Source organism: Symphalangus syndactylus, chromosome 23, assembly GCF_028878055.3.
Source record: "Symphalangus syndactylus isolate Jambi chromosome 23, NHGRI_mSymSyn1-v2.1_pri, whole genome shotgun sequence".
In the NCBI taxonomy this organism is placed as follows: Eukaryota; Metazoa; Chordata; class Mammalia; order Primates; family Hylobatidae; genus Symphalangus; species Symphalangus syndactylus.
In genome coordinates, this window is record NC_072445.2 from 17822110 (window position 1) to 17836578 (window position 14469).

Genomic DNA, 14469 nt, shown 5'->3' on the forward strand with positions numbered 1-14469 from the left:
TCATATAATGCCCACATAACCACTACCCGGTGCAAGCACAGAATGTTTTCAGCACCCCAGGAGGTTCCCTGAAGCCCCTCCCAGTCAATTCCACCTTCCAGAGGTAACCACTATTCTGACTTCTATCCCCATAGATCTGCTTTGCCTGTTCTTGAATCTCATGTAAATGGAATCATAGCGTATGCACACTTTTGTGTCTGCCTTGTGCTGTGCAATGTCTGTGAAGTTCATCCATGTTGCTCAAGTAACACTGGGTTTTCCTTTTGTATTGCTGAGTAGTATTCCATTAAGTGAATATGCCACAGTTTACGTACCTATTCTGGGATATTTAGGTTATTTCCAGTTTTTAATTAATATGATGCAAGCAGACACAGCATTCCTGTACATTTTCTGGTGCTCCTAAATATGGCAACCCAAATCTTGAGAGGAGATTTTGAGGGCAACGCATGGTTAAGAACTCCAGGGAAGAGGAATTAAAAATGACTGAGCTCCTGCTCTGGGCCATGAGCTTTTGTGGATCCACTGGACCAACCACTGAGGAAGGAAGACAGAGAAAGAGCAGCTCCCAAGGGGAACTCCTCTGAGCTCATCACTGAGCCTGGAGCCAGCCGTGTGTGTGTGTGTGTGTGTGTGTGTGTGTGTGTGTGTGTGTCTGATTGGATTTGTTGCCGGGGCTGCCATAACACAGTACCACAGACTTGGTGACTCAGTAGTTTAAAACAACAGAAATGTATTCTCGTACAGTGAAGGAGGCCAAAAGTCTGAAATCAAGCTGTTGGCAGAGTCTGTTTCTTCCAGAGGCTCTGATGGAGATTGTTCCTTGCCTCTCTCCTTGTTCTGGGGGCTGCCAGCACCTTGGTATTTCTCGGCTTGTAGCTGCATCACTCCAATCTCTGACTCCATCATCGCATGGCCTTCTGCTCTGTGTCTCCATGTCTCTGTTTTCAAATCTTTTTCTCCTTATAAGGACACCAGGCACTGGATTTAAGGCCCACTCTAATCCAGCAAGATCTCATCTTAATTTGATTACATCTACAAACACCCTATTTCCAACTACAGTCACATCCCCAGGTACTGGGGGTTAGGACTCCAACATATCTTTTTGGCAGGGATGGGGGGGCACAATCCAACCAACAACAGTGATTATGGCTGTGTGTCTGTGTAAGACTGAGTGTGCATGAGTGTGTGTGTATTAATGTGTATAGGCGTGAGGGGTAGTGAGTGTGTTATGCACACGTGCTTGTGAGAACATGTCTGCGATGGTGTTTCTCGGTGTGCTTATGTGGCTGTGGGCACGTACATATGAGCATGTGTGTATATGTGCTTCTGTTTCCATGACTTGGAGACCCTGCTGGATAAGCTGAGAAGGGCAGCAAGGCAGGACGGTGGCAGCAGGTTGAAGAGGTGCTTGGGGCCAGCCAGGTGAGCAGGCAGGCCTTGCCTCATGAATCTGGAAGAGTAGCTGGTGGATACAGACCCTGAGAAACAAGGACAAGGATGTTTGTTGAGCTGGGGTACAGGCTGGTAGGCCCAGGCAGTAGCTCCTGACAGCAGTGCCTGTTCCCAGGTCTTCTTTCAGGAATATTCCTAGAAGCCCCCTCCACCCATGCTCCTGACCCTTGCATCCCATTTGCCCGGACAGAGAGGCACTGCCTGACTCCTCCCTTCCCAGGAATAAAAGTCAGCACTCAGTTACCTATCGTGCCAGCCAGGTAGGGGCGGGGCAGGTAGCCAGCCCTTCCCTAGCCCCACCCCCAGCCTAGTCCAAAGTAGCACCCAATCACCCATCCCTATGCCCTGCCATGCCTCTCAACTTGTATCTTGCACCTTGGCTGGGGCTGGACCCCAGAAATCAAAGAAAAACGGGGGGAGCATGTAGCAGTCAGGTAAGGTCCAGAATGAGGGCTTCTCATCTCCCTAGGGCAGCTCTCTTAGGCAAGCCCACCATCAAGTGACAGGATATTGGGAAGGTCTCCCCATAGTAATGTCAGCTCAGGGCCTGCTCTGAGCCAGGTTATCTTACTTAAATTTCACAATCAGGCCAGGTGTGGTGGCTTATGCCTATAAGCCCAGTATTTTGGGAGGCTGAGACAGGAGTGAGAGGTGACAGCGTGCTGGCAGTCCTCACAGCCCTTGCTCACTCTCGGCCCCTCCTCTGCCTGGGCTCCCACTTTGGTGGCACTTGAGGAGCCCTTCAGCCTGCCGCTGCACTGTGGGAGCCCCTTTCTGGGCTGGCCAAGACCAGAGCCGGCTCCCTCAGCTTGCGGGGAGGTGTGGAGGGAGAGGCGCGGGCGGGAACTGGGGCTGCGCGCGGTGCTTGCCGGCCAGCGCGAGTTCCCGGTGGGCGTCGGCTCCGCGGACCCCAGAGCGGCCGGCCGGCCCCACCGGCCCCAGGCAGTGAGGGGCTTAGCACCTGGGCCAGCAGCTGCTGTGCTCAATTTCTCACCGGGCCTTAGCTGCCTTCCCGCGGGGCAGGGCTCAGGACCTGCAGCCCGCCATGCCTGAGCCTCCCCCTGCTCCGTGGGCTCCTGTGCGGCCGGAGCCTACCCAAACAGCGCTGCCCCCTGCTCCACGGCGCCCAGTCCCATAGACCACCCAAGGGCTGAGGAGTGAGTGTGCGAGGCGTGGGACTGGCAGGCAGCTCCACCTGCAGCCCCGGTGTGGGATCCACTGGGTGAAGCCAGCTGGGCTCCTGAGTCTGGTGGGGACGTGGAGAACCTTTATGTCTAGCTCAGGGATTGTAAATACACCAATCAGCACCCTGTGTCTAGCTCAAGGTTTGTAAACACACCAATCAGCAGCCTGTGTCTAGCTCAGGGTTTGTGAGTGCACCAATCGACACTCTGTATCTAGCTACTCTGGTGGGGACTTGGAGAACCTCTGTGTGGACACTCTGTATCTAGCTAATCTGGTGGGGACGTGGGGAACCTTTGTGTCTAGCTCAGGGATTGTAAACGCACCAATCAGCACCCTGTCAAAACAGACCACTCGGCTCTACCAATCAGCAGGACGTGGGTGGGGCCAGATAAGAGAATAAAAGCAGGCTGCCTGAGCCAGCAGTGGCAACCCGCTTGGGTCCCCTTCCACACTGTGGAGGCTTTGTTCTTTCGCTCTTTGCAGTAAATCTTGCTACTGCTCACTCTTTGGGTCCACACTGCCTTTATGAGCTGTAACACTCACCTCGAAGGTCTGCAGCTTCACTCCTGAGCCAGCGAGACTACGAACCCACCAGAAGGAATAAACTCCGAACACATCCGAACATCAGAAGGAACAAACTCCGGACACGCTGCCTTTAAGAACTGTAACACTCACTGCGAGGGTCTGCGGCTTCATTCTTGAAGTCAGTGAGACCAAGAACCCACCAATTCCGGACACAGGAGGATCGCTTGAGCCCAGGAATTCAAGACCAGCCTGGGCAACACAGCAACACCCCATCTCTACAAAAGTTGTAAAATCAGCTAGGCGTGATGGGGTGCATCTGTAGTCCTAGCTACTTAGGAGGCTAAGGCGAGAGGATCACTTGAGCCCAGGAGGCTGAGGCTGCAGTGAGCCATGATTGCACCACTGCACTCCAGCTGGGGTGACAAAGTAAGACTGTGTCTCTAAAAATAAATAAATAAAAATAAAATAAATTTGATAACCAAGTTTAAATAGTGTTCTCATTATTCCCACTTTACAGATGCAGTCACTGAGGCCCCAAGGAGTTAAGCGATCTGCCTAAGATTACATGCCTTTGTTTATATGTGTTGGAATTTTTTAATTCTCTCTGGAAATCCACATCCTCCACCCCCACCCCAGACTCAAACACAACTGCTCCCACCACGGCCCATCTGCACACCCCACACATATCCTTGAAGTGCAGACTTCCTCCCATCCTTCCCCAGGAAGATTCCCTGGTCTGTGGGGTAGTGAGTGTTGGGGTGGTCTCTCCTTCCCTCCCATGCTTCTAGATTCCTCTGTAGGGTCCCGGTTTTGTTTTTGGTGTGGCAGTAAGCTCCCTGCCTTTTTGAATACTGTATGTCAGTGGGTTTGCATGCACACACCTGGAGGAGGGATATGTGGGCATGAGGGGTATCTGGGCAAGTGGGCTTACTTGCCCACCTGGGGCACATGTGGGTACAGTGCAGTGGAGCATGCATTGCCTAGTTTGTAACCATGTGTGTGCCTAGACACAGGCGAATGAGCCCATGTGGGTATTCATGAAGGGCCTGCCCCCTGCATGTCTGGGGGTCTGTAGAATGAGTCCCCATTTCTCTCCCCTTCCCAAATAACTGCCACCATCTTCAGTTCAGACTCCTGGGCCCCAGGTAAGGGGCTGGTGAAAACCGCCTCTGACTGGGGACAGAGACACCTGAGTCTTAAGCCCCACCCAGGCTGCTAGTGCCCTTGAGCAGGCATCACCCCACCCAGGCAGCGGGAGTGTCCTCACCCAATGGGATAGGGTGACATGGGGGAGGAGGTTTGAAGCAGGGAGAAGGCAGCGAGGCTTTCAGCTCCCTAGATGGGAGGCTCATTACCCTAGCACTCAGTAGGTTGTAGGGAAGACGGACTGAGCCAGGACTTGGCACTGACTACAAAGGGTAGGGGCAGCCCCCAGCACTCCCGCCGCGGCAGGCCAGGGGAGGGGCTGTGACGTTTGGTGGCCTCATGCAGCTGAGAGGAAGTAGCTAATTGCCAACCTGATGACTGGCGGCTGAGGAGTGGGGTGATGATGCCACTGGCAGAAGCAGGCGCCCTGGCCCAAGGAGGAGGCCCTTCAGCGACGGAGTGGGCCTGCATTCTGCGGAGGGTGAGACTGAGGTGGCTGCAGTCAAAGGAGAAGGGGGCAGGGGTTTGTTGAGGCTGTGACCGTGGGAAAGCGCTTCTCCAGGGCTTCCCTCAGCTTCAAGGGGAAAGAGTTCAGAGGCGCTGAGGGGATGAAGGGACCTGTGAAGGGGCTTCAGGGGATGGGTTGGGGGGAAAGAGGTTCCTTTTCTTGCTCCCCTTCTGCCTATGCTCCCCCAATGTTCCTGCCTTTCCCCTCCCCCACCTTAGCCCCCTCTTTGGCCCCTGTGGCCAAAGTTGTTGAGGAAGGAGGCAGTAGATGGAGGACTCTTTTCACCAGAAGACCCCCAGGCACAAGCAGCCCACCTTACTGATGGTCAGAGCATCCAGAAGAAGTGGCGAGACTTCAGCTGTCCTCAAAGCAGGAAGACAGAGTGTTTCTGGCAGAAAGAACAGCACAAGCAAAGGTTAGGCAGTGGGGTCTGGAAAGGCTGGTGGAGGACTGGGGCTTGGCTTCAATGGTTATGAGAGGAGGTGGGCAGGATGTTCTGCACCAAGGGCCACACTGTCCCTTCCTGGAACAAACAGTGAGTACCCAGCACCCAGAGCTTCTCCCACATGATGGCCACCGCCTCTGGCCCCGGTAGACCTGCCCCTCAACTGCCTGAGCAAGCCTCACAGGATGGGGGACCCCACCCTCATTATTCTCAAGTGCATCAACCCCAAAGGACTGAAGCCCTGAGTCCCAATAAACAGGTCCCATCCATCTGTAGGCCAGTCCGCTGGGCCCCTAGCACCCCCTATGGGCAGGAAGCAACACTAATGGAGGACGAGCCTCCAGCAGCCCGGGGTGGGGTGGGGGTGGGAGAGTGAGACGTGAGGGAGGAGACAGACTTGCCCTCTAGGAAGTGGACAGACCATGCCTCAGGAAACCCCAGTGTCACAGGTCACAGACACTGCCCTTGAAGCGTTACTCTCATGGGCGAAATTTAGCCCCTGTCCTCAAGAAGCTCCCAGTCTGATGGGGGACACATATAGTGCTCTCAGAGCTGCCTTCTTTAGGGTGAAACTCAGCATCTGGCTTCAGGAAACTCCCAGTGTAAGGGGAGAGACACGACCCTGCCCTTAGGGATCTCTCAAATGGGGGAGACCCACTGGATTTTCGGGAACCATCAATCTGTTTCCAGACATGGATTAGACATTTCAGTGCCTCAAGGGCTGCCAGGAAAAAAAATACAAGACGTCCAATTAAATTGAATATCAGATAAACAACGAATAATATTTTAGCATAAGTCTGTCCCATACAATATTTGGGACAGACTTATAGTATTTAAAGTATTCAGTTTAACTGGACGTCTTGCGTTTTTATTTGCCAAATCTGGGAACCCTAGGTGACTCCAGTTTGAGGGAGGAGAGAGGACACCCCCCCCACCCCAGACATGGGAAAGCAGGTAAACACCTCGGCGTGCTCGTGCTCCGGAGGGCAGGGGTGGGGCAGGAGGAGAGTCCTGGGGCTCCGGCTTGCGGCAGTTTAAAATTCCTTCCAGGCCAGAGCCCTAATCCCTCGGTGCACAATGGTCGCCTTCTCCCCCGCCGCCCGCGCCCACGCCCTCCCCCGCGGGGCCGTGGCAGTGCCACCAAGGGCCTCTTTAAGCCCCTTTGAAGCCGCGGAGCCCCGCGCCGCGGGAGGCCCCGCCGCTATGCCAGCTATGCCAGCTATGTCCCTGCTGCCGCCGGCCGCCACCGCTCCCCCATTAATGCTGGCTAATCTGGCTAATAAATAAACTCCCCTCCCAGCCCCAGCCCCAGCCCCTCGCCGACTCCTCCCCGCCCCCGCAGAATCGATGTCAGGGCTCGACTAGAGCAAGCGGCCCCACTCCACCCCACTCCCTCGAGATGTAGCTGACGTTTTTTCTTATGGCTGCCCTAGGTCTGTAGCCCGTCTGTGATTCTCGGGGACACGTGGGATTTGGGAGGTCTCCGCTTAGCCACTGCGTTTGCCTTCCTCTTTTCCAGTCCACCTGCGCACCGGGAGCAGGACACGTGCCTGGGTGCAGACGCTGGCCTGGATGTCGCGGAGGACTCGCGGGCCGGTAGAGCGCGCGGAGGCGGCGGGAGGAGACGCAGGTCACGCCCCCTTCCCACCGCCTCCCGCCGCCGACGGGGCGCGCGCGCGCCGAAGAGCCCGGGACAGGTGACTCCTAGGGGACTGCGTGTGCGCCTCCCCCGGCGGGAGTCCCTTCTTCGCGGCCTCTGCCGCCCCCTGCGTCCCCTCCTGGGCTTCCGAGAGTCTGACTCAGCCAAGCCGGCATCGCTTCGCCTCCTACAACACATCCCGAGCGCGAGAAGAAATTACAGGATTGCAGGGGCACGGCTAATGTGCTCTAATTACCCACCGCCGCTGTCATCCGCGGCGCTCCTCGGCACTGGGCCAACGCGCCGTAACAAGGACGCCGCTCCCCGGTCCCGGAACCCTCCCTTTGCCACCCCCCACCCACCCACCCACCTCGCGGTCCCCAGGACCACTGGCTGCCGACTCCTGCCGCCCTCCGGGACTACTCCTCAGTCCCAGGAGAGCTATGAGGCCTCATTGCGGGGCAGAACTTAGGGAGACCGAAGCGGGCCCCTCCACTCCCCTAAACCTACAGTCCTCGAAGGTCTCTGCTGGAAGAGACTGGGAGAGTGGGGAGGGGCCAGGGACCTATTTCGTTGACAGAAACACTGAGGTCTATTGGAAAGCTAGCCTTAGTGGGCGGAGTGGCAAAGGCACGCAGGGCAGCAGTACCCTCGTTTGGCACTTGAGGCACGGAGAAGGGATGGGAAGTCCGCCCAGCCAGAACTCCCAGACCCGGTCGTTTAACAGTGGCTTTATGAGCAGCACGACGGAATCCCTCCCCTGTCGGGGAAATTACCTTCCTGCGAAGAAAGGTGACATCCCCGCCACAGACACGGAGGCCCCGCCCACTGGCCAGCTGTGGCCTGCTGGTCATAGAGCTGGTGAGGAGTGAGGTGGCTCTGGCCTCCCATGTCGGGTAGGGTGAGAGAGGCCCTGAAGATAGAAGGCAGACCCAAAAGCCAGAATTAAAGGGGTAGCTTGGCCATCAGCTCTTTCCCCCAAACCAGGCTCAGAGCTCTCCTCTATCAGGAATTCTTTCTCAGGAGGTCCAGGGGGTTGCAAACTCATGGCCTTGGGCCACATTTTACCTTCAGTGAGGTTTTGTTTGGCTTGCAATGAGTACATGGGTTTTAGGTTGAATGTGAGAGCCTGCAGACAATGTGGGTTCTCCGACTGCCCTCCCAGTGAATGTGGACCTCTGATTTAGACCAGCCCGCTGGGCCCGTGCCTTCATCCTTTTCCTCAGGGACAGGATCTTCGTTCCCATGATTGCTGCCCCTTTGTGGTCTGCACGTTTCTTAGTAAGCGTGCCCGGTCAAGTGTCTCTGGGAGGCCCCTCTTCTCTGTCATCGTCAGGCCCCCGCCCCATGCAGTGGCTGTGGTGGCTGCACATGCTCCCGGATACCCCTCCGGCACTCCCTTTTGTCATCTTGAGTTTCAGTCTGTGACTTGGGTGGCACCCTATCTTCTCCAGCAGGGATGGCAGCTATTTTTCTGCCATGAGACTAGAGGTTGCTTGAGAACAGGAAATTGGATCTCTCCCTTCAGACTGGGATTTCACTAAGGGCTGGAGAAGGGGGGAATATGGGAGGATTATCTTCCATCACAGGGAGCGCTCTCAGGGCAGGGCTGTGTCTCCGATTCAGACTGATGGTTCCCTGAGGATGGGGCTGCTTCTCCCCTCAGACTGGGGCTCCCTCTCCCGTCAGACTGGGGCTCCCTGAGTCACGGCTGTGTCTCCTCTCAGACTGGGGCTCCCCAAGTCAGGGCTGGGGCTCCCCTCAGACTGGGGCTCCCTGGGTCAGGGCTGTGTCTCCCCTCAGACTGGGGCTCCCTCAGGACAGGGCTGCATCTCCCCTCAGACTGGGGATCTCTGAGGACGGAGCTGTGTCTCCTCTCAGACTGGGGCTCCCTGAGTCAGGGCTGTGTCTCCCCTCAGACTGGGACTCCCTGAGGATGGGGCTGTGTCTCCCTCAGACTGGGACTCCCTGAGGATGGGGCCATGTCTCCCTCAAAGTGGGGCTCCCTCAGGACAGCGTTGTGTCTCCCCTCAGACTGGGGCTCCCCGAGTCAGGGCTGTGTCTCCCCTCAGACTGGGGCTCCCTGAGGATGAAGCTGTGTCTCCCCTCAGACTGGGGCTCCCTGAAGAAAGGGCTGTGTCTCCCTCAGACTGGGGCTTCCTGAGGACGAGGCTGCATCTCCCCTCAGACTGGAGCTCCCTGAGGGCAGGACTGTCTCCCCACTTCAGACTGGGGCCTCCCCCAGGGGACAGGGACTGTGTCTCCCCTGGGACTAGGTTCTTTGTGTCTTCTGTATCAGACTGAGATTCCCATGAGGACAGGGCTGTGTCTCCCCCTCCATCTGGAGCTCCCTGAACGCGATGGCTTCTCCCCTCAAATGGGACATTTGCACCCACCCCACCCTCCAGCTCCACATGGTGCCCAGGCATTCCTCCCAGGACACCATTTGTCACGCTTTGATGAATGAAACCTACTAAGAATAACTCAGTCCTTGTAGACTCAAAGGACAGGGGGAGGGAGAGGGAGGAGGCTGGTGATTGTGGGGGTGCTGGGGGAGGAGGGACACAATCCATTTATTCAATAGCATTTCCTGGGTGCCCAGCTGGGCACTGGGGGAGACACAGTGAGTGCCACAGAGCCCCCTACTGTGCCATTTCTGCCACTGACAGCCAGGGGTGTCCACAGGACCCCTGAGAGAGAAAGTTCAGGCCCCTGCTTCACAGCCTCCCCACCCCAGCAGTCATTACCTCAGGGTCAGCCGGTCCCCTCCATGCCAGTCATGAGCTCCCTCTGCCCCTCCCTTCAGTGGAGGAGAGACTTCGAAATCAGGTGCTTGGGGTGGGGGCGCTGCTCCCAGTGGGGGTGTGAGGAATCCGGAGGACGAATCCCTGTCCCCCACCCTCCCCCTTCTCTATTCTTCCTTACCCTGCCCCTTTCCACTCCAGAACCTCAAGCCTCTAGTTCATATTCGGGTGACCTTTCCAATGCAACTGTTCTCGGGGGGCCCTTGGGAGCCGGGAGGCTGTGACCTTAACCCACTTCTTTGGACAGTGCCTTCCTGGCACTCCGCCCCCACCTGCCACCTCCTGAGAGGAACATTTCGGCCGGTCTTGGCAAAAACATCAGTCTATGATCCAGGCAGCCTGGTACAGTACCAGCTCTGCCACTGACACCACTGTGACCTTGAGAAGCCATTTACACATATGGGCCTCAGTTTCTCCATATGTAAAATGACTTTTGTTTAGCTTTCCTGATTTTCAAACCTTTTTTTCAAACAATGAATCCTGTTGTTTAAATTGTAAATCATGTGGCACCTCTGTTCTCTGTGGTAACATAGGAAAAAAGTTGAGGATTCTTTGGTCACAATAGGGGTGGGCTTCATGCCCCAGCGGTTAGTCCATGACACATGAATGCACACATACTTGTGCACACAGATCAGCTCCTGGGCACTGCAGAGTCCATTTCACAAACGTCTGAACCCTGAAATCCTTTCCTGCTCAAACACTGTGGGACCCTGACAGGACTGGGAGCTCTAGAACCAGGGGTGCTGACAGCTCTAAGGAGGAGGCTGTGATTTCGGACCCCTGGGCCTGGGGCTGGGGCTTGAGCCAGCAGGGGTTCCTTTCCACACTTGGGTCCAAAGTCACTGCCTGGGCAAACCCTCACTGCCCTCTGCCCTCCCCACCCATCCAAGCCAGATGTCAGATAAGCTTGTCTGATGCTGAGCCCCCTTAGACGGGTGGCGGGGGCCAAGTGGAGACAGAGTGTCCTTCCTCAGTGGGGAGGAGGCAGCAGGTTGGGTGGCGGGCTCTGGGAGTTCTTCTCTGGAATCCCTCACATGCCTCAGAGGAGGCTCGAATGGTAGGGTGGGAGGACCAGCAGGGCCCTGCAGTGGCTGAGGGCTAGGGGCTGATCCCAGGAAGCCCAAGGCGGGCAGCATAGGTAGGGGAGACTCAGGGAGCTGCACCACACTCCATCTGCAAGTGTGAGAATTTGATACCAACAGAGAACGCAGGTAGGACAGGGCCCATCAGACACTGGTGACAGGAAGGCAAGAGTGAAGAGAGGAGAAGGTACAGCCCAGGGAAGAAAAAAGTCACCAATAAGAGGCAGGCCTAGGCCTGGGCTCCCAGCTTGGAGCAGCAGAGCAGATCCCTTCAAGGGAGAAACCACAGATATGCCCCAACCTCTCCTTGATGCTGTGAGTCGGGGGTGCTTAGAAAGACCCGTGTTCAGTTCCAAATGCCCAGGGTCACCAAGAAGGAGGTGCTGCCCCCTCCCCTGCACCCCAAGCAACCTGCATCTGCATGCCCTGGAGAGGCCATTGCTCCGGATTGCCCTCAGGGAACATGACTGGGGAGCTGCTGTGAGAGTTTTCCCTGAGTCCCCACCTCGGGGGACTCGGTGTACAATGAGGGAAGGGAAGAGGTATCTCACTGACTTCTGTCCTTCCATCTCAGACAAAGACTCTCTCTCTCTCTCTCTCTGTCTCTCTCTCTCTGGCATTTGTCCCCAGGGAGTGCCTAGAGACTTCAAGCCTTGGCCCTGGAAACTCCTAGACGGCAGCTATGTTGCCAGGCACAGCTCTGGGCACTGAGGCTGCAGCAATGAAAAAATCAGCCAAGTTCTCTGCCTTCATGGTGCTCACATTCTAGGCAGGGAAAGACAGATGATCAACAAGTGAAAAAATCATAAAGCTCATGTCATGGTGTGGCAAGTATTAGAGTGGAGAGTGATGGGGTGGGGTGGGAGCGCTGTTTTATATGGGGTGGTCCAAGAATATCTTTGTGAGGTGGTGACATTTGAGTGGAAACCTGGACAGCAAGAAGCTAGTCGTGCTTTGGGGTCAAAAGGACTCCAGAATTTCAGTTTTTTAAACAGAAAACATGTGTTTACCCATAAACATTAAAGGGCAGGGAAATTAGAACTATGTTTCTGGAGCACCTATTATATGTCTGGCACCATGATAGACAATTCATAGACATCATTTCCCGTCGCCCCCTTCAGAACCCTGTGTGTCACATAGCATTGTTTTCACAGATATCAAATGAGAAATCCATAGAGATTATTTCATGCATTTAATAAAATTTATTGAGTATTCACCTCTGAAAACGCTGTAATAAATCCCATATGGACCCTGCCCTCCTGGAGCCTACAGTCTGTGAGAGCGAGAAGGGTCAGGAAGCCCATGTCTAAACTGAGCCCGAAAGGATGAGGAGGGGATGACAATTGAAGTGAGTTGGCGGGGCCAGAATTTGAGGCAGAAGGAACAGCCTGCACAAAGGCCTGGAGCCTGGAGCACATGGTTGGTTCCCTGCAGTTCCAGCAGGGAAGTGAGAGTCGTGCAGGATGGCCCAGCCGGAGTGGGAGTGGGGCAAGCTAAGGCTGGGGGGCTGGCTGGGGCTGGGAAAGAGGGGCAGGGTAGGTCTGGACTTCCTTCATGGGAGACCATGCTATGAAAGGGTTATAAACAGAGAAGTAGCAGGGCCAGGTGTCTCTTTAAAAGGCCTCCTGTGGGGGCTGAGGCAAGGAGTGGGCTGGGGGCTGGGAGAGGGGGTGTGACACCAGCAGCAGTGAGACTGGTGGGCAGAAGTAAAGGACTGAGGAGGGGGTCCTGGCCAGGTGCCTGAGGAGGCTGGGGTGGTGAGTAGGACCCTGCAGGCAGGGCAGATGGGCCACTTGGTGTGGCTGTTAGGCAGGGCAGGGGAGTGGAGCCCTAGCCAGAGCTCTGATGACCTGGTTACCTCCAAGTGACAGGGTTACCAATGGCAAAAGGTGGATGCCAGCCAACAGCAAGGCCTATCAGGCAATTCCTACAGGTTCACACACTGCACCCACATGTACACTACACACAGGCATGTGCACACCACACAGACACACAGATACACATGCATCTGGCCCCACTCCCCCATCTGTATTGATAATGGGCTGGGAAGGGGCACGGGAGCTGGGGCAGAGATCACAGAACAGCAGCACTTTGCTTAGCTCAGGCCTCAGGCCCTGTGCACCTCTTTCTGGAGCCCCAGGGCAGATGCCACTCCATAGCTCAGGCCTGTAAGTCCCCCAACTCCTCTATGCCCTGAGAACCTGCTTGTAGGTACCTAATCTAGGATAAGCAGACACCCTCCCGGTCACATTAACAGGGAATGCATCCCTGGGCTTCACAGCCAGCAGCAGAATCCAGACTCGGAGCAGACCCTGATGGGTGGAGGGAATAGGCCATACCAGAGAGATGAGTATTCACAGGGCCAGCGCAAGGACTCAAACTCAAGGTCAGACACTCAACAGCTCAAACACAGTCTGGGGGGAGGCCACACGTAAGAACAATTTGTGTGAACATTTCTGGGAGGAGCCTTGCCCCTCAGGGAGCAATGAGCGTGCAGACTTGGGCTGCGCTAATGGGAGGGCTGAGTCCAACCAGAGAGGGGCTGCTCCCTGGGCACCAAGCTGGCCAGGCCCTCCTGGAGCAGTGGGTCCAGACCTGGGGACCTCCTCAAGGGGACAGTGACAAAAAGAGTGACAGAGTGGGGAGGAGTTCAGAAACCCCATCATATGAGGAAGTGCCACAGGGGTGTTTCACCCCAAGAAAGAAAGCCCTTTCTGTGGCTGGTATCCCACTTTTACATGCTCTACCTGATGCCTCGCCCTGGTCTTGGGGTTGCACTTACTAGAGGCAGCTACCCAGTTGGTTGATCTGTGGTGCCTCCCTAACTAGGCTGTAAGCTGCGTGAGGTCAGGGGCTGTATATGCTTTTTACCGTTGTTTTCCTGGTGCCTGTCCCATACTGGAAGCTCAATAACTGTCTATACATGGAAAGAAGAAGGAAGGAGGGAAGGAAGAAAAAAGAAGGAAGGAAGGGAGGAAGGGAGGAAGAAAGGAAGGGAGGAAGGGAGGAAGGGAAGAGGGAGGAAGGGAGGAAGGGAAGAGGGAGGAAGGGAGGTAGGAAGGAGGGGAGGAGGGAAGGAGGGACGGAAGCAGGGAGATGGGAAGGAGGGAGGGAAGCAGGGAGGTGGGAAGGAGGGAGGGAAGCAGGGAGGTAGGAAGGGAGGGAGGGTGGAGGGGAGGGGGAAGGGGGAAGAAAGGAAGAGAGTTGAGCATGCCTTGAATGCTCTGAAGGCTGCCATGCAAAGGAGGGTTAAACTGGTTCTCCAGGAGCAGAAGAAATGCCAGCAGAAGGTGAACTTAGGGAGTCAGTTTTTAAATCAGCGACAGTAAGAAATCTTAAAAGTCAAATGGTCACAACGTTGATTGGATGGTCCCAAAAGACTACGAGCTTCTCAGGAATGAGTTTAAGCAGAAGCAAAAGTAGCGCTTCGCAGAGGTGCTGTTGCTTCAATGAAGGAACCAATGAATGGTGATTGAATTAATTAATGAATGAAACTTTACCATTGAATACTACAGAGAATTTCACATGCTGGACAGAAGACTGGAGACCTCTGACGTTTGTCTCAGAAGTGAGTCTGTGAGACTGGCGCTATGCCAGACCCCAGGTAGGCAACGAGCCATGGGCCCTGTCCTCAAAGAGCTCAGTGAGAGACGCACGCAGCACACGCACAGAGGCAGAAAAGC

The 14469-nt window shown here is 55.6% G+C and overlaps 1 protein-coding gene and 2 long non-coding RNA genes across 5 annotated transcripts; 2 read left to right on the forward strand and 1 right to left on the reverse strand.

Annotated features, from left to right (window-relative positions):
- Positions 1–700: 700 nt before the first annotated feature.
- Positions 701–6784, reverse strand: LOC129473089 (uncharacterized). Of its 3 annotated transcripts, none has more exons than XR_008654202.2 (5): positions 6672–6784; positions 5131–5204; positions 4680–4804; positions 3181–3602; positions 713–1478 (listed from the first exon to the last, which is right to left on the reverse strand). It is a non-coding gene; the product is annotated as an uncharacterized lncRNA (long non-coding RNA). The 3 variants fall into 3 exon arrangements; XR_010119252.1 differs by having other exon boundaries at positions 6224–6784; XR_010119253.1 differs by lacking the exons at positions 4680–4804; positions 6672–6784 and having other exon boundaries at positions 701–1478; positions 5131–5533.
- Positions 3062–3760, forward strand: LOC134735782 (uncharacterized). Its single transcript, XR_010119258.1, has 2 exons — positions 3062–3588; positions 3680–3760. It is a non-coding gene; the product is annotated as an uncharacterized lncRNA (long non-coding RNA).
- Positions 4709–12012, forward strand: LOC129473088 (uncharacterized protein LINC03040-like). Its single transcript, XM_055263340.2, is given in 5 exon segments — positions 4709–4789; positions 5105–5231; positions 6141–6215; positions 6781–6926; positions 6929–12012. Coding segments are annotated over 5 exon segments (873 nt in total). The 3' UTR covers positions 7373–12012.
- The last annotated feature ends 2457 nt before the right edge of the window (positions 12013–14469 follow it).